General features: G+C 40.4%; 1 protein-coding gene across 1 annotated transcript; it reads left to right on the top strand.

Moving 5' to 3' along the window:
* Positions 1 to 3,182: 3,182 nt before the first annotated feature.
* On the top strand, positions 3,183 to 6,162 carry LOC308609512 (melanoma antigen preferentially expressed in tumors-like; the record flags this gene model as incomplete). The annotated part of the gene is made up of 3 exons (XM_081223151.1): positions 3,183 to 3,472; positions 3,916 to 4,518; positions 5,353 to 6,162. The coding sequence occupies 3 exons, from the start codon at positions 3,183 to 3,185 to the stop codon at positions 5,861 to 5,863; spliced, it is 1,404 nt and encodes a 467-aa protein (XP_081079277.1). The 3' UTR covers positions 5,864 to 6,162.
* Between the last annotated feature and the right edge of the window lie 14,212 nt (positions 6,163 to 20,374).

The raw sequence follows: 20,374 nt of genomic DNA, 5'->3' as shown, positions 1-20,374 counted from the left end.
TGAAGAATCCTTGCATTCCTGGGATAAACCCCACTTGGTCATAATGTATGATCATTTTAATGTGCTGTTGGATTCTGTTTGCTAGGATTTTGTTGAGGATTTTTGCATCTATGTTCCTCAGTGATATTGGCCTGTAGTTTTCTTTCTTTGTGACATCTTAGTCTGGTTTTGGTATCAGAGTGATGGTGGCCTCGTAGAATGAGTGTGGGAGTGTTCCTCCCGCTGCTATATTTTCGCAGAGTTTGAGAAGGATAGGTGTTAGCTCTTCTCTAAATGTTTGATAGAATTCACCTGTGAAGCCATCTGGTCCTGGGTTTCTGTTTGTTGGAAGATTTTTAATCACCATTTCAATGTCAGTGCTTGTGATTGGTCTGTTCATATTTTCTATTTCTTCCTGGTTCAGTCTGGGAAGGTTGTGCATTTCTATGAATTTGTTCATTTCCTCCAGGTTGTCCATTTAATTGGCATAGAGTCGCTTGTAGTAATATCTGATGATCCTTTGTATTTCTGCAGTGTCAGTTGTTACTTCTCCTTTTTCATTTCTAATTCTATTGATTTGAGTCTTCTCCCTTTTTTTCTTGATGAGTCTGGCTAATGTTTTATCAATTTTGTTTATCTTCTCAAAGAACCAGGTTTTAGTTTTATTGATCTTTGCTATCGTTTCCTTCATTTCTTTTTCATTTATTTCTCATCTGATCTTTATGATTCATTTCCTTCTGCTAAGTGTGTGGGGTTTTTTGTTCTTCTTTCTCTAATTGCTTTATGTGTAAGGTTAGGTTGTTTATTTGAGATCTTCCTTGTTTCTTGAGGTAGGATTGTATTGCTCTAAGCTTCCCTCCTAGAACTTCTTTTGCTGCATCCCATAGGTTTTTGGTCATCGTCTTTTCATTGTCATTTGTTTCTAGCTATTTTTTGATTTCCTCTTTGATTTGTTCAGTGACCTCTTGGTTATTTAGTAATGTATTGTTTAGCCTCCATGTGTTTGTATTTCGTACAGATGTTTTCCTGTAATTGATATCTAGTCTCATAGTGTTGTGTTCAGAAAAGATACTTGATACGATTTTAATTTTCTTAAATTTACCAAGGTTTGATTTGTGACCCAAGATATGATCTCTCCTGGAGAATGTTCCATGAGCACTTGAGAAGAATGTGTATTCTGTTGTTTTTGGATGGGATGTCCTGTAAATATCAATTAAGTCCATCTTGTTTAATGTATCATTTAAAGCTTGTGTTTCCTTATTTATTTTCATTTTGAGTGATCTCTCCATTGGTGAAAGTGGGGTGTTGAAGTCCTCTACTATGATTGGGTTACTGTTAATTTCCCCTTTTATGGCTGTTAGTATTTGCCTTATGTAGTGAGGTGCTCCTATGTTGGGTGTGTTAATATTTACAATTGTTATATCTTCTTCTTGGATTGATCCCTTGATCATTATGTACTGTCCTTCTTTGTCTCCTGTAATAGTCTTTGTTTTAAAGTCTATTTTGTCTGATATGAGAATTGCTACTCCAATTTTCTTTTGATTTCCATTTGCATGGAATATCTTTTTCCATCCCCTCACTTTCAGTCTGTATGTGTCCCCAGGTCTGAAGTGAGTCTCTTGTAGACAGCATATATACGGGTCTTGTTTTTGTATCCATTCAGTCAACCTATGTCTTGGTTGGCACATTTAATCCATTTACATTTAAGGTAATTATCGATATGTATGTTCCTGTTACCATTTCGTTAATTGTTTTGGGTTTTTTTTTTATTTTAGGTCTTTTACTTCTCTCGTGTTTCTTGCCTAGAGAACTTCCTTTAGCATTTGTTGTAAAGACGGTTTGGTGGTGCTGAATTCTCTTAGCTTTTGTTGTCTGTAAAGCTTTTAATTTCTCCTTCAAATCTGAATGAGATCCTTGCTGGGTAGAGTAATCTTGGTTGTAGGTTTTTCTCTTTCATCACTTTAAATATGTCCTGCCACTCCCTTCTGGCTTGCAGAGTTTCTGCTGGAAGATCAGCTGTTTACCTTATGGGGATTCCCTTATGTGTTACTTGTCGTTTTTCCCTTGCTGCTTTTAATATTTGTTCTTTGTATTTAATTTTTTATAGTTTGATTCATATGTGTCTTGGCGTGTTTCTCCTTGGTTTTATGCTGTATGGGACTCTCTGTGCTTCCTGGACTGGATTAACTATTTCCTCACTCCCTTCTCTGGAGCTCCTTTAAGCAGAGCTCCTAAACCCCTCTCCTTGTGCACCAGGAAACAGAGAGGCAAGGAAAAGTGTATTGTCTCTTCAGCAGCTCCAGACTTTTTCCCTGAGTCCCTCTCAGCTAGCCATGGCGCACAAGACCCCTTCAGGCTGTGTTCATGCAGCCACCCCCAGTCCTCTCCCTGGGATCTGAACTCCGAAGCCTGAGCCTCAGCTCCCAGCCCCCGCCCGCCCCGGCGGGTGAGCAGACAAGCCTCTCAAGCTGGTGAGTGCTGGTCGGCACCAACCCCCTGAGCGGGAATCTCTCCACTTTTTCCTCTGCACCCCTGTTGCTGTGCTCTCCTCCATGGATCCAAAACTCCCACCCTCACCACCAGCAGTCTCTGCCCACGAAGGGACTTCCTAGTGTGTGGAAACCTTTCCTCCTTCACAGCTCCCTCCCACTGGTGCAGGTTCTGTCTCTATTCTTTATTCACTGTTTTTCCTTTTTTCTTTTACCCTACCCAGGCCCTTGGGGAGTTTCTTGCCTTTGGGGAGGTCTGAGGACTTCTGCCAGTGTTCAGTAAGTGTTCTGTAGGAGTTGTTCCACATGTACACGTATTTCTGATGTATTTGTGGGGAGGAAGGTGATCTCCATGTCTTACTCTTCCTCCGTCTTGAAGCTCCTCAAGAGGAAATAATTCGATGAAGTCAGCTAGGTGGTAAGCATTGTCTTCTGCTAACGTACCTCTGATTTCTAATGGCATTTTATCTCATGTATGTGTGTGTGTGTGTGTGTGCTTGTGTGCACGTGTTTGTACACATATATAATTAAATTACACACAAGTCCATTTTCATTCTATTCCTATAGTAGAGGTCACTTGAGTTGGCCCTATGATTGACCACATACTTATTCAATAAGTATTTTTTCCATAGCTAACCCTGGAAGCAAACAAGTGACTATAGATATCTTCTCAGGATTTCTAAATATTCTCCACTCTGAAGCAGGTTTTTGAAGATGGACCAAGAGACCACAGTTACACTCCTAATGCTTGCTGCAAAGAGTCTGCTGAATAATGAGCCTGTAGCTATCCATGCCCTGGACGAAATCCCAAGAGACCTCTTTGTTCCATTGTTCAACGCTGCCTTCTTGGGTGGGCATAAGACGATGCTAACGGCAATGGTGAGGGTTTGGCCTTTTCGCTGTCTCCACATTGGGTCATTGAACACACAGGAGTCATACTATGACATCTTGGAAGCCATGATTGATGGTCTGCAGATGCTCCCTGCCCAGAACTCTTCCTCTTGGTAAGGCTATGAGCAGTAGAGACACAGGGAGTCAGCAGGAGTGTATGCTGTAGCCTGGGGCAGGGGAATACTAAACCATCTCCCAACAGTAGCCAATGGTGAATACTGCAGTCTTTGCAGAGCTGTCGGTCAGCACTTGGGGTCACCTTCGGGACTCTATTGCCTTATAGAGTTGATTATAGAATAGAAGTGTTTGAGGATACTATGAATGGATTTGAGTGTGATTACACACAAGCGTTGAGACAGGGAAAGCCTGGAGGTGAAGGAGGGGGTGGGGAAAGGATGAAAGATGCTGCATTTGTGTGGAAAGAACTTCTTGGTGAATGGCAGTGAAGCGCAAACCAGGGTTAAAGTGCACTGTCCCTGCTTCTCATCATTGATCTTGCTGGGTTATATTAAAATCAGCTATCTCTCATGTGTTCTGTCTCTTCCTTTCCTTACAGGGGGCCCAGACTGAGGATCCTAGATTTAAGGCATGACCCGGAGTGTAAGACAATATGCTCTGAGATTCGGACCACATTCCCTTTCTGTTTTAAGTCATGCAAATACTCTCAGCGCTCTATCCTTAAGATAGAAGAAGCTCAGCATAGTGTCAGGCGCCTCGGGATTGGTAATTCTGGGTCTGCGCCTCAGTCAGCTCAGGAACCCATGGAATTACTAGTGGATATTTCCCTCAATAGTACCTTGAGAACAGAGCAATTCCTCTCTTTCCTTTGTAGTAAAATTCAGCAGGACTTTGGGTCCTTGCACATCTGCTGCAGAGATTTGCAAATCGATAGAATGGCTGCCCACAAAAGTATCCTGCAGTTTCTTGATCTGGGGTGCATTGATCACCTGGAAATGGATGAGACTGATCTGAGTGAAGTCCTCACCCTTTTGGCTCGTGTGATCCACCTGAACAGCCTTACTCTGTGTAACATCCCCTTTAAATCTTCTACGAGAAGGAAATTCAGATCTTTTCTCCTCTCCCTTGGGCGGCTGGACAACCTCCAGGAGCTCAGCTTGCCTCTCGTCTGCCTCACCAACCAACTGCACAAACTGCTCAGGTGAGGGGGTGGGGAGGAACCTGTGTTCCTTGAACACCTCATTGTTAAGACAGAAGAGACCATGCTTGGATCTTCCTAAGCTCCTTGTAACCCATTTCTCTTTTTACCTCAGTGTAGACACTGCTGGGAGTTTGAACCTAGCCAGGGGAGAGAGGGGTACCTTATGGTGAGCAGCAGATGAGGTTAGAAAAGGAAGCTGTGCTCATATATTCATTCATTCATTCAGTGGCCCTGGGCAGACACTATAATAAGTCTGTAAATATATTGGTGAAAAAGACTCAGTCCTTCTCCTATTGGAGTTTACAGCTCTCTGGAGAGGAAGGGCAGGCATTCAGATGGAGAAACATTAAGCTATAGGACTAATGCACATGCCCATGGATGGGCCCCAATAGTTAACACTGCCAGATAATTTTGCTCCTGTATTTCCCCCAAGCCTTAGACCCTGAATGGAGAACTTGTCATCTGGGAACTAGTCAAAGGAAACCCTCAGTTGGCTGCTTTCCCAGACCCATCCTCGCCAAATAAGTGAATCAGATGCAACACTGATTATGTCGTATATACTAAGTGCATGCAATTTCTTCACTTAATCTTTCCCGCAGTTCTTTATAATAATTACTACTGTGCACGTTTTCAAGATTAAATCCCTGTACCTCAGAGTTGTAAAGTCACTTTCTCAAGGTCACAAATGTATAAAGTCTGATCCCAAAGTCCACAATGTTAACCACCTGTTGCAAACCGTGAACACAGTACTTTATTCTAGAGCCTTAGGTACCTATAATTTGGGGCTCATTGCCCTCATTCTTCTGAAATAACCTTACTCTTTTCTCTCTATAGAGTTGTGCCACGTCAGTTGAATACACTGTATCTACCTTTCTGTAGCCTTTCTAACAGAGACATCACTGTCCTGTCCAAGAGCTCTCAGGCCACCCACCTAAAGGAACTGAGTCTCAGTAACAACGAGATCTTCTCAGAAGGATATGAGCCCTTCCAGGCTCTGCTGGAGAAGGTCTCAAGCACCCTGCAACATCTGGAGATAAACAATTGTATGATAACTGATTCTACTCTCTCTGCCATCCTCCCAGCCCTGAGCCACTGTACCCACCTCCGTGTCCTTAGCTTTGGCTTCAATCCCATTACAATGCCTGTGCTCAAGAGTCTTCTGCAACACTTGACATCCTTGATGAAGCTGAAGTATGTGATTTATCCTGTCCCTCTCCATTGCTACGAGCAAGGGAATTTTCATGACAGTTTGGACCAACAAAAACTTGCTGAAGTTCAGGCTCAGTTGCAGGCGATGCTGCACGGGGCACAGCGGGATGACATGAATTGGGCCACTTGTTCATAGTGATTTCCACAGTACAAGGAGGTGTTTCAACACTGATGTGTGGCCATGAAAGCGTTCACTTTTTTCTTTTTTTTTTTTTTTTTGCCTGAAACCCAAGTTTGTAGAGACACATACGTAATGTTCTAATGTTCTAGGAAACTGGGGTTACGAACACTGGATAGGTAAACTGATCTCTATAAAAGAGGAAATTTTAAAAGGAAATAGAGGAATTTGAAAGGTCCTCTGGATCTCTTGCCCACTGCCCTCTACATCTTCTGGTTACTAACCACAGTGTTGAGTATGTGACGTAAGCTGACCCAGTCATGGTACGTCAATTCCTTATCCACACTGATTGGTTCACTTATCCATTTATGGGCACTTGACACAAGTCAGATCAATTGAAACTCTTCCGAGAGGTGGTAGTTGTTGAATAATTTTACCCTCTAGGGACCTGCAAACTTCTTGTGTTTCTGATTACCTCAGGTGGCTTATGAGAAACCACATGCAACTAAAAGGAAACAAACAAACTATGCCCACTACCTACTGGTATCTACATCAGCATATTGCTGCCTGATTTCCCAGGTCTCAGACCCCTGGCTCAGTTATTCCTTATTCCACACACATTCACCAAGTATCTGTTATGATTTAGGTACTTTTCCATGTGCTAAGAAAGATAAAGTCCCTGATCTCCCTCAGAGTGTAGACATTCCTATGATTTATCAGTTTCTCTACTCTTTCTTAGAGGACTTGGGAAATTATTTATTCCCCCATATCACAGTATTTTTTTTTCACTTTTTACCCTTACATAGTCTGCTCAAGTGATATTGGCCTTTTTATGCTGTTGGGTAGATGCTCAGGCCTCAGATCATGGCTTATATGTTACCTCCTCAGATAGGTTTTCTCTTGCTTCCCCATTTAAGTAGATTTATTCTTCAGCTGCTTTTTCTTAAGGTATCATGTATATTTCCTTCATGGTACACATTGTTGCATGTGTATTTGCTCCCTCAGCTCTTCCACTAGAGTTGCACTGCTCAGTATGGTGCACACTAACCATAAGTGGCTTCTGAATTCTAGAAATCTGGCTACTCTCAAATGTGATGTACCCTAGGTGTTGAATGCACACTGTGTATCCAAGAGTTAGCAAGAAACTAAGGATGCAGAATAACTAACTGCTAATTTACGTGTATTGTTTACATGTTGAAATGATAACATACTGCATATCAAAGACAGTAAAGATAAAATAATGTAAATTAAATTCTTTATATCCTTACGTGTTAAAATGATAGCATTGTATTTTAAAGACTTAGTAAGAAAAATGTTATAATAATTACCTGTGTATAGGTTTACACGTCAACGTGATAAAACATTGCATTCCAAAGACTAATTGAGAGAAAATAAAGTTAATTAATAGGTTGTTCCTACTGTTTATATGTTGAAATGGTAACAGAAAATGTCAACGATCTGATAACGGAAAAGAATGGAAAAATAATTAGTATTTTGTGTATAGTGTTTCCTGGTTGAAATGAAAACAGATTGCAGTTTAAAGACTTAGTAAGAAATAAGAATGTAAAAGTAATGAATGATGTTTACATTGTTTCCTTGTTGAAATGATAACACACATTTTAAAGACTCAGTAAAAAATTTTTTACAATTTTTTCTTGTTGCTTACATGTTGAAGTGATAAACTGCATTTCAGAAACAAAATAATGTAAAACTTAATTAATAATAAAAATAGTTAATAACTTGTTCTTACCTCCATTTTGCTAGTGCATTTCTGACTTAGAGACACGAACATGTTAAATGAATTGTATATGTTGTTGCTTTGTTGAAATGATAACACATGGCATTTCAAAGACATGATAAAATAAGAATGCAACAAGGCCACCAATACCCTGACACCAAAGCCAGACAAAGACACTACAGAAAAAGGAAATGAGAGGGCAATATCTTTGATGAATGCAAATGAAAAGGTCCTGGAGAAAATATTAGCAAAACAAATCCAACAATATATCAAAAGGACCATACACCATAAATCACTTAGGATTTATTCCAGGGTCACAAGGATGATTCAACATTTGCAAATCAATCAGTGTGAGACACCACATCAACAAAATGAAAGATAAAAATCACATGATTATCTCAATAGACGCAGAAAAAGCTTTTGACACAATTGAACATCCATTCATGACAACAACTCTCAACAAAGTGTGTATAGAGGGAACATGTCTCAACATGATAAGGGCATTTGCGACAAACCCACAGCCAACACCATAGTGAATGGCGAAAAGCTGAAAGACTTTCCACTAAATTCAGGAACAAGGTAAGGATGCCCACTGTCACCACTTACATTTAACATAGTATTGGAAGTTCTAACCACAGCAATCAGACAGAAAAAGAAATAAAAGTTACCCCCACTGGAAGGGAAAAGGTAAAACCATTACTCTTTGCGGAAGACATGATACTTTGTATAGAAAGTTCTAAAGCCTCCACCCAAAAACTATTAGAATTAATGAATGAATTCAGCAAACTTTTAGATTCCAAGATTAACATACAGAAATCCGTTGAATTTCTATAAACTAATAATGAAATATCACAAAAAGAAAGTGTTTTTTTAAAACTCCATTTAAAATCACATTGAAAAGAATAATACACCTAGGAGTAAACCTAACCAGGGAGGTGAAAGCCCTATCTGAAAACTAGGAAACACTGATGCAGGAAACTGAAGATGAACAAAGAAATGGAAAGATATCCCATGCTGTTGGATTGGAAGAATTAATATTGTTAAAATGTCCATACTTCCCAGAGTAATCTACAGATTCAATGCAATCTCTATCATATACCTATGCTATTTTTCACAGAACTAGAACCAAGAATCCAAAAATTCATATGGAACCACAAAAGACCCCAAATTGCCAAAGCAATCTTGAGGAAAAAAAGGAATGAAGTTGGAGGTATATCCCTCCCAGACTTCGGACTATGCAACAAAGCTAATCAAAACAGCATGGGCCTGGCACAAAAACAGACACATCAGTCAATGGAATAGAATAGACAGTCAAGAAATAAACCCATGCACGCATGGTAAATTAATCTACAGAAAAGGAGGCAAGAATATACAATGGAGAAAAGGCAGTTTCCTCAATCAGTGGTGTTGGGAAAACTGGTCATCTACATGTAAAACAAAGATTAGAAAATTCCCTCACACCATACACAAAAATAAAATGGTTTAAAGACCTAAATGCAAGACCTCAAAACATAAAAGTCCTAGAAGAGAACATAAGCAGAACACTCTTTGACAAAAGTCACACCAATATTCCTTTGGATAAATCTCCTAAAGCGAAAGGAATAAAAACAAAAATAATCTAACGAGACCTCATTAAACTTAAAAGCTTTTGCACAGGAAAGGAAACCATCAAGAAAAATGAAAATAAAACCTAAGTATTGGGATAAAATATTTGCAAATGATGTGACTGACAAGGGGTTAATATGCAAAATATATAAACAGCTCATAGAACTGAATATCAAAACAACAAACACCCCAATGATAAATGGGCAGAAGACCTGAATAGAGATTTTTCCAAAGAAGATGTACACACGGCCAACAGGCACATGAAAAGATGCTCAGCATCGCTAATATTTAGAGAAATGCAAATCACAACAACAATCACATATCATCTCGCACCTGTCAGAATGGGTATCATCAAAAAGTCTACAAATAACAAATATTGGAGAGGATGTGGAGAAAAGGGAATCCTTGTATGCTGTTGGTGGGAATGTAAATTGGTGCAGCCACTATGGAAAACAATATGGAGCTCCCTCAAAAACTAAAAATAAAACTACCATATGATCCAGCAATTCCACTCCTGGATACATATACAGAAAAATAACAAAAGCATTGATTTGAAAAGATACACGCACCCCAAGGTTCATAGCAGCACTATTTACAATAACAAAGATATGGAAGCAACCCAAGTGGCCATCAACAGACGAACTGATAGAAAAATGTGGCATATATACACACACAATGGAATATTACTCAGCCATAAAAAGAATGAAATTCTGCTATTTGCTGCAACATGGATGGACCTAGACAATAATATGCTTAGTGAAATATCAGATATAGAAAGACAAATACTGTATGATACCACTTATATGTGGAATCTAAAAAATAATACAAATGAGCGCATATGCACGATGGAAACAGACTCACAGATACAGAAAACAAATTTTTGGTTACCAAAAGGGAGAGGGAAGGTAGGAGGGACAAATCAGGGGCATGGGATTAAGAGATACAACTACTATGTATAAAATGGGAAAGCAGCAATGAGGTACTGTATAGTACAGGGAATTATAGGCATTATCTGATAATAACTTGTAGTGGAGTATGATCTGTAAAAATGCTGGATCACTCTGCTGTACACCTAAACTAATATAATATTGTAAATCAACTATATTTCAATTAAAAGAAGAGAAAGGATGCAAAATTATTTAATAATCTGTTCATATTGCTTACATATCGAGAAAATGCACTGCATTTCAAAGACTTACCAAAAAAAAAGAAAACTAAAATTAATTAACCATGGTGGTTAGCACCATGCTTACATAAAACATCTTTAGTTATGCCAGTCTGCTTTAAGATGATAACAGCTTAACTTTGATCATATGCAAAATCTGTATACTTTTACCTCTTCCCACCTCATTACATGTTATTGATGTCCCAGTTTGTATCTTTTATATTGTGAGCACTAATGAATTACTGCAACTGTATTTATTATTAATGCTTTGGTCTTTCCATTTTTATACTAAAGTTAAAAGTGTTTTACCCACCACCATTACAATGTTGGAGTGTTTGAATTTGACTATATGCTTACTTTTACGTATGAGTTATATGCTTTCATAGGTTTTCATGTTGTTAATTTTTTGTTTCCACTCAAAGAACTCCCTTTAGCATTTTTTGTAAGGCAGGTCGAGTGGTGAATAACTCCCTCAGCTTTTGTTTGTCTGGGAATGTCATCATCTATCTTTCATTTCTGGAGGACGGCTTTTGTGAATAGAGTATTCTTGGTTGTTGGTTGTTTTCTTTCAGCACTTTGAATATATCATCCCACTCTCTCCTGGACTGCAAGGTTTCTTTTCAGAAATCTCCTGATAGCCTTATGCTGTTCCCTTGTATATGACAAGTGGCATTTCTCTCACAGACTTAACAATTCTTTCCTTGCAAAGGGAACCCTCTTACACTGTTGGTGGGAATTTAATTTGATACAGCCACTATGGAGAAAAGTATGGAGGTTCCTTAAAAAACTAAAAATAGAACTACTATATGACCCAGCAACCCCACACCTGGGCATATACACTGAGAAAACCATAATTCAAAAAAATACATGCACCCCAATGTTCATTGTATAGCCAGGACATGGAAACAACCTAAATATCCATCAACAGAGGAATGGATAAAGAAGGTGTGGTACACATATACAATGGAACATTACTCAGACATAAAAAGGAAGGAAACTGTGCCATTTGCACAGACGTGGATGGACCTAGAGACTGTCATACAGAGTGAAGTAATTCAGAAAGAGAAAAATATCATATCATATACCTTATATGTGGAATCCAGAAAAATGATACAGATGAACTTATTTGCAAAGCAGAATTAGAGACACGGATGTAGATGACAGACATATGGATACCAGGGCGGGAAGGGGGGGTGGGTTGAATTGGGAGATTGGGGTTGACATATATACACTACTATATATAAAATAGATAACGAATGTGAACCTACTGTATAGCGCAGGGAACTCTAATCAATGCTCTGTGGTGAACCAAACGGGAAGGACATCCACAAGAGAGGGGATATATATATATATATATATATATATATATATATATATATATATATATATATATATGTATATAGCTGATTCACTTTGCTGTAGAGCAGAAACTAACACCACATTGCAAAGCAAGTATACTCCAATAAAATTAATTTTTAATAGAGTTGACAAAAATTCTAGATTGTTGTAAGTATTCAAAATAAATAAGTAAAATATAAAGAGAGTTAAGAGAAGAAAAACAATTATTTCCTTGTCTTTGACTTTTGATATTTTTATTCTAATGTGTCTTCATATAACCTCCTATGAGTTGATACTGTTCGAGGACTTTTGAGTTTCGTGAACTTAGAGGTCCATGTTGCTCCCACAATTTGGGTGGTTTTCAGCCATTATTTCTATAAATATAATCCCCACCCCCGCCTCTCTCTCTCTCACTCTCTCTCTCTCTCTCTCTCTCACTCTCTCTCTTTCTCTCTCTCTCTCTCTCTTTCTCTCTATCTCTCTCCACTCCTCCTCCTCCAGGGTCTCCCATCATCCGTATATGAGTCCATTTAATGGTGTTTTAAAAATCCCATAGATTTCCCCCACTCGTTTTCATTCTTTTTTCTTCTCCTCTGATTAGGTAAATTCAAATTACTTCTTTTTGAGTTCATAAGTTCTTTCTTCTGCTTGATGAAGTCTGTTGTTATAGCTCTCTATTATATTTCTAAATTCATCCATTGTATTCTTCAGCTCCATCATTTCTCTTTGGCTCCTTTATATGATTTCTATCTCCTTGTTGACTTTTTCATTCTGTACAGGTATTGCTTTTCTGATTTCATTGAGTTGCCTTGCAGCTGGCTGGGCATCTTTGAAACAATCGTGTTGAATTCCTTGTCAGGCAATTCATGGACCTCCATTTCTATGGGGTCAGTTACTGGGAACTTATCTTGTTTCATTGGTGGGGTGTTGGGCTTCCTAGATTTTTCCTGCCCCTGAAAATCTCGTGTTGGTGTCTTCACATTTAAGGAAGCAATCTCCTCCATCAGTCTTTACTGAACTTTTTCAGGAGAGAAACTCCTGCACCACTGAGCCAAGCTAAGGATACTGGGGGGTCTCTGAGGCCTCTTCTGTGGATTCACCTGCTCTGCCCCTCTTGTTTCATCTTGGGAAGGAAGTGTTTGGATGATACACGCCTTTTCTCAATTGCACAAAGCAGGACACATGCTGACAGCCTCCTGTTTATTTTCACCATTTCGGTACCCTGAAGTGTTTAAGGTATGTCTGTTCTCACCATCCAGCAGAGTGGTGCGTGTCCTCTTTATGCACATGTGCATGATCTGTGGAGGCATGAGTGCACCTTCTGCAGGGGTGTCCATGGAATGTCGGTTCTGAGGGGGACAGGAACATGGAGTGCTGGATGTGCTCATGGGCAAATTGAGGCTTCTGTAGGTGATGTCCTTATGAGGTTTGTAAGGTACAGTCTGTGAGGCAGTTAGTAGAACTGCAGCCATTTGTTGAGCTTGGTGCCCTGTTTGCTGTGAGCCCTTGTCCTTTCCCCTTCTCCTTGCTATCCCAAGACTATTCAGCCATGCTCATTACCTCTGAGTTCTGGGTTTGGGCAAGAAAGAAGTGGTATTCCTGGGCAGCGTCTAGCACCACTGGGTATTCAGGTGCTCACCACACTCTCACTTTCCCCCATGGGAGGAATTGCAGGCCTAGTGCATCTATCTAGGCATTGATATGTGTAGCCTTGGGGGAAGTTTGATATTGGTAGCGTGAAGCTATTCTTCCTACTCTCTTCAACGTGTCTGTTCTTGGATTTTTTTTTTCTAATGGATCAGGGTGTTGGGGCTTCATCACTGGATACTGGGGCTCCCACAAAAACACTCTCGCCCATGGCTGATTAGGCAAAATATTTATTTGGAGACTCCTGTTATGCCAACTTCCTGACATCACACTCTAGAACTATGTTTTGAATGGAAAAATATTTGAGTGGATAAAACGAAGCAGCCCAGGAAAAAGTTCCTTCTCGACTAGTACTATGAAAGTCTATGAACCACAATTTTATTTTCAATGGTTTTCACATGGAAGGGGTTTCCAAATGGTACTGGAGAGGCATATCATGACAAACGACACAGATCACGAATAAAAACCCTGTACAGATTCCCTATCTTCTCACTTCTCTCCATCTTCTGCCTGGAAGAAATTTTAATTGTGGATGTAATCTCCTATTTCCATGCTATGGTAATCCTCACAGGATGAGCCTCTTATTCGCCCTATTATATTCAACCTAGGGCTGTTGAGTTTTACATTGTGATGGTTGGTGGGTAGGGATACTCAACTCTACGCCCCAGGACAGTAACTGCAACTGTTTCTCTTCTTTCGAGGTGGATGGACCCAGAGTCTGTCATACAGAGTGAAGTAAGTCAGAAAGAGGAAAGCAAATACCACATGCTAAAAATATATATATGGAATCTAAGGAAAAAATGAAAAGGTCATGAAGAACCTAAGGGTAAGACAGGAATAAAGACACAAACCTACCAGAGAATGGACTTGAAGATATGGGGAGGGGGAAGGGTATGCTGTGAAAAAGTGAGAGAGTGGCATGGACATATATACACTACCAAACGTAAAATAGATAGCTAGTGGGAAGCAGGCACATAGCACAGGGAGATCAGCTCGGTGTTTGTGACCAGCTGGAGGGGTGGGATAGGGAGAGTGGGAGGGAGGGAGACAAAAGAGGGAGGAGATATGGGAACGTGTGTGTATGTGTGTCTGGTTCACTTTGTTGTAGGGAAGAGGCTGGCACACCATTGTAAAGCAACTGTGCTCCAAAGAAGATGTTAAAAAAAAGAAAAAAAAACAGTGACAATAAACTTACTTCCATATATCTTAACGAATTTCACAGAGGAACAAAGTGAAACAGGTACTGAATGCAACTTCCATAATGATACAGCCCCATCTGATGCTATCTCCGGTGTACTGTTGCTAGGTAAGTCAACTTTGCTTTCTGAAAGTAAAGTCACATGGGACATCTAGTTCAGTTGTACATATGTGTGTTAGAACCAGAAGAATTTGAGTATTTACCTTTAGGGAAACAACATCACAACTGTTCTCTTTCTCCCCTTTCCCACTTCTCTGTGTTAGATAAAGCCAATCCTCCTCCTAAAACCTCTGGCACCAACTTCCAAAGTGGCCACCTCAAAACAAAATGATAAAAGAAGGAAAATTTGTTCCCGTGAAATCCTGCCAAATCACATGCATGAGAAATGGTTTATCATGCTGCCTAAACACAGTGCCTGATAAATGTAATGCCTAAACTGGGCCCCAGATACACAGATCTTTAACCATAGAGTTTCTTCCCTGCCCCCACGATATATAGTAGAGGGTGGTGACAGGGCCCCACTGATGTAACTAAATGTTTTTAGAAGGTCCTGAGGAACTCCTGATCGTCATCTCAGAGAAAGAATGATTGATTTGAGTTATCAGGTCTGACAGGAGCAAAATCTGACTTAAGAGGGTTAATGAGGTGGCCAGAATTGGTCTTTTGGTGAAAAAAGTTGACCCCAATCACCATCAGGTGACCATAGTTAGGCTCGATAAAATTGTTCTGCAGCTTGCACTGTTGATCTGCTCATCTGTATCTAATTATAACAACTATATCAGGTCTTGGTGTCAGATTCCATCCTATGACTACATGGAGATGTTTCCTAAATCCAGCCTAAAGGTTCATAATAGGCTCTATTTTAAATAAAGATATGCCTCCTTTTTTGTCTCCTGAATTTATGTGTCCCACAAATAATTCTCCACAGTTACATGAGACACAGTGACCTGCACGAATAACTGTCTTCTCTTACAATTCTTTACCCCAAACTAGGACATTTTTCAGTAGGCCTAGAACCACAGAGTCTCTTGCCTTTTCTAAATACCTCAAGTTTAATCACAGGGGAAAATTTGATCTGTTGCATTTTCTTCAGCTCATGTATGCAGCCATGCCTCATTGCAGGAACCTAGTAAAATAATCCGAACAACGTATAACATGGTTTACCGAAGCCAACAAACCAGAAAGATCAGATCACACTTATTTTGGACATACTGATGATCCTGCAGTTTCCCACACAAATCAGCAAAATAGGTGTTTCTGGATTTGCAATAAAAAAAACCCCTACAATATATATTCAACTACTCCTTTCTCTGTTCTTTCTGGGGAGACACAGACAGAATATACCCTGTAAAATCTAATGAATTCAGATTCCACTCATTTGTAATAGTTGTAATTCAGGCACAGGGAGTATGGTGACTAAGATACCTTCTTCTCAGTGTTTATTTAAAAGAAGGAAATGTTTTCAGCTATCATCAAGCAATTCATAAACCACTCATATACACATATTTCACATATTAGAGATACATTTATATTTATACACAAACCTTAAATAGAGACCATGAAATAGACTCAAATTTGACTGGGTCTAATTAGTGTGGCATTCCAAAGAGATCTCTCATGATCTCAACTTTTCAGTAACTGGGGCTGATTTCCCAGATTTTTTGAATTAGTAAGGCTGAACCCAATGTTACCTTCCAGTGAGGAACCTGGTGGGTGAGCAGAACACAGAGTCTGGAGCCAGACGGCCTGTGGGCCACTCTTGGTGTGCCACCTGCAATATCCGTGACCTCTTAAGTGATTGATTTAATACCTCTGGCCTTCAGTGTTCACATCTGTAGAGTTCTGTAACAGTACGTAATCCATAGAGTTACCTCTCTTAAATGAGTTATCCTTCTCAAGTGTGTGGCCCGAATTCATCACTATACACTTTTCCTCCGAAATTAAAAACTACAACTCATTAGATTTGCTTTAATTCCCTTTAGACCTGCATGAAACTTAAGTCAACAGCGCTCTCCTGTACCCACTGCTTAGGCTCTTAACAGTAGTTTCTATAGCATGCCCAGGACTGTGGTTTTGGGGGAAGACTTATTTCATCCTTATGTGTTAATTAGTTATGTGTTAAATTTCATGTGCTATTGGGGGGGGAAAGCACATAAAATTAACACATTAGAGAGGGGTGGGTGTAGGTAAATCTCAAGCTTGTGCACTTAGAGTGTCACTTGGAGGCACCAACATCATGGAGGAGATGAGGAATGTGGGCAATCTCAGATCTCCTGTTCTCCCGAAGGTAATGTTCCTCTGAAACATGCAGATCAAGTAGAACCTTAATGTCATTGGACTCTACTGTCAGAAATCTGACTCAACCCTCCCAGGCACATGAGCTCTGTGGGTTGCTAAGGGTGAGGGTCATGTAGATGCTGCCATCCTGTGGACAATATTTACCTGAGAGGCCCAGCCCTTCTTGTCCGGTCAGAATCCTGGGCTCTTAAACCCAAAGGGTATATGGTCTCTTTGGCTCTGTTGTCACCATGACCCTGTGGTAGATCCAGCCCTACAAGTCACTAGAGAATGGTGGACTCCTAAACCCTGTGTGTCACGTGGCTCCTTCTCTCATGTGACCCTGACTAGCTACCAGCATGTGGTAGCCTCAGCCCTTGATGTGACCTACTGCTTAGGGTTATGTGGATGCTATGGTCTGGTACCCTTCCCAGTATGGTACATGTCACATTCAGCAATCTCCATCATGTGAAGGTTGTGGGCTACTACACGCTGTAGATCCATGTATGGGCAACAGTGTGGCTCCTACCACACGTGGCACCTAAGGTTCTTCCACTCATGTGGGCTCTGAAGCTTCTGGACCACTGTTGGTCAAGTGGACCTTATGGTCATGTGCCAGCATGTGATCATGTGAGACTCAGCCCCCTCAGTCACGTGAAGATTGAGGGCTCCTCAGTTCGGTGGTTCAGGTGGTCCCGGAAGTCATGTGATCACCTACAGTCGTGCAAGAGGGTCTGGCCTTTAAGAGTGGGGAGGGTCTATTGAACTGCAGTTCGGCTTAACCTCCAGAAGTGTCAGTCCCATAGGTGCAGAAGACCTTTAGACCTCTGGTGGGTGCTCTGGCTGAGGGGGGACTTTGAGGGGACTCTGGCTCACATCCCAACCTTTCCACCAACCTTTATATCCTGCTGCGGTGGGTGGTACTCAGGAAGGAGGTGCCCCCGCCAGTGGTAGAAGTTTACTCAGGGAACTGGGCTTTTAGAGGCACCCAAGCAACGTCAGACCGAAGTCCGGCAAAGAGCCGAGGGCCTGAGAGAGAGGTTGGACGGAGGTGGGGGGCGTGAGGGGGCTTCTGGCTACGGCCTAACTGTTGTAGAGCTGGCAGAGAAAGCCTGTGGGTGTATGCGACCTGAACCTGGACTTACGGGAGAAGCTGCTGGTAGAGAGTGAAGTGGAGAAGGAGGATGGCCTGGCCTGGGTGGGTGGGGTGGCCGTGGACGGGGTGGCTGGGATTCATGGACTTGGATGTCATCTCTCATCAGCTGGGTCCTGGTCCGTCATGAAAATGGTATTGAATGAGTCAAGTTGAGCAGATAGCGACATTGTGTATACATTTAAGGGGGAGAAATACTTCTTGATACATGGCTCAAGAATATTGTCACTTGTGATAATTTATATTACATGATGCTTAAATAATCCACTTTATTTTTCTCTCACTTCAGCATTTCCAAGCTTGTTCTGCAAAACACTAAGGCCACAAAAAAACAGCAACAGCGAAATTGGACTCTACTTCAGAGACGTGTGGAACATACAGGACTAGAGGTAAATGAATTTCCATACCGTAGGATGTTTTTTAGATAATATGCTAATATACAATATGAATGTCAAAGAGAGGGATCGTTTTCCCAACTTATGTGGGGATGATACATTTTTCCACAGAGCATCTGAGAAACGAGTATTCCCAGAAAATATTCTGTTTGGACCTGTCCACACTAAATCTCCTACCACTTTAAAAGCTTGTGCCTTTGCGTACTAAGAGCAAGAGAATGTATGCTTATAATTATTATAATCTATTATTCTTCTCTTTAAGAAATTACTTATTGCGCTGAAATGCATTTTATCTTATCTCATCAGCCAGGCTCTCTCCTGCTTAAATCTATTCACTTTTTAATCTTCAGAGGTAACTTCAATTTCTATACATATGTCGGATAGCGTGGTGGCAAAGACAAGGGCATAAGTGCAATTCATTAAGCAGTCTTATCTATAGCAACAAACATAGTGCCGTACTCTGGAAAGCAAAGTACAACTTACCTGTCAGGATGAGCAGACACAATACCTCTCATTTTATACAAATATCACACACTTCTCCAAAACAGTTTTATTATGATGTAATAATTAAAGCTGTCATGTTTTGAGTCCCTATTATGTGTCAAGCACTGTGATAACCTCATCATGTAAGTTAAGTCATTTCACCCTCAGAAAAATCCTGAGAGGGTGTTATTTCAGTTGGCAGACGAGATACGTGAGTCAGCAGACGCTGAGCTATGCTAGGTCATAGACAATCCCCAAATCTCACTGGCTTATTCCTCACTCTCACTACATGTCCATGGCAGGTGCACATCCATCACAGGATGGTGGAGGTCAGAGATCTGATCTCTTCTTACTGGAATGATGTGGAGACTGAACCCGACAGAGCAGCCACCATGTAGAACGTTGTTGATCGCTGTGCCTGAGGGAAAGAGGGCCCTGTGCCTGGAGGGAGGTCTCACACCAACAACCATATGTTGTGGCCCAGAATTATTTCACATATCACTCAAACCCATTAGCCAGAGCTAGTCACATTTATGGCCCCGCCCAAACAAAGGGGATAAAGCAAGAAGTGCAGTTCTACCAGGGGCCTGGAACAGGGGAGAAATGGAAACACTTGGCAAATAGGACCACTGACTGCTGCATGATACAACTGAAATGCAGAGAGATTGAGTACTTGTGTAAAGTCACATGGGCAGTAAGGGACAGAGCAGGATTTGAATCCAGACAGGTATGTTTTCAAAGTCGAGGTTGTTTACATACTCTTTTCTATATTGTATGCTATTCTCTTAAATGAAATACATATATATTCTTGACCCCTGAACAATGCGGGAGTTGGGGACGCCGACCCCCTGCACAGTCAAAACTGTTCAGATAACTTTTGAGTCCCCCCAAAACATAACTACTAATAGCCTACTCTTGACTGGAAGCCTTCCCAATAACACAAACAGTGGATTAACACATATTCTGTGTGTTATATGTGTTATATAGTGTATTCTTGCAATAAAGTAAGCCAGAGGAAAGAAAATGTTATTAAGAAAATCATAAGGAAGAGAAAATACATTTCCAGTACTGTACTGTATTTATTGATACCGAAAGTTTGCATCATCTGCTTACAAAATGAATCATCTGTCCGTCAGTACCTACATCAATACTGTCTTATATGATACAAAACATGGTAGATGTTATATGTACTACTAACACTAGACACCGAAAGTAGAAAGATTGTGTGAAAAAGAAATTCATATTTTTAACAGGTATAGGGATTTGTGCATTGATAACGAAGAAGCAGCCATATGATTGCTTTATGGTTGTCTAGTGTGATGGATACTATTGCTTCATGGAAGCCTAGACCATACACTAAATACGTTAATGAATGAATCATTTTAAAACTTTTATGGCATACAGTATCACAATCATATTCATAATACAGCATTGGAAACATTGTTATACTAAAAAAAGCACATACCTCTGGTGATGATAGGCTGATGTGTAGTTTCTCCAATTATTAGAGAGACAGAGACAGAGAGAGAG

The sequence above is a fragment of the Mesoplodon bidens genome (assembly GCF_964165515.1).
Source record: "Mesoplodon bidens genome assembly, chromosome: X".
Taxonomy (NCBI): Eukaryota; Metazoa; Chordata; class Mammalia; order Artiodactyla; family Ziphiidae; genus Mesoplodon; species Mesoplodon bidens.
Note: the sequence above shows the minus strand (reverse complement) of the source record. Positions and strands in the feature narration are given on the sequence as shown.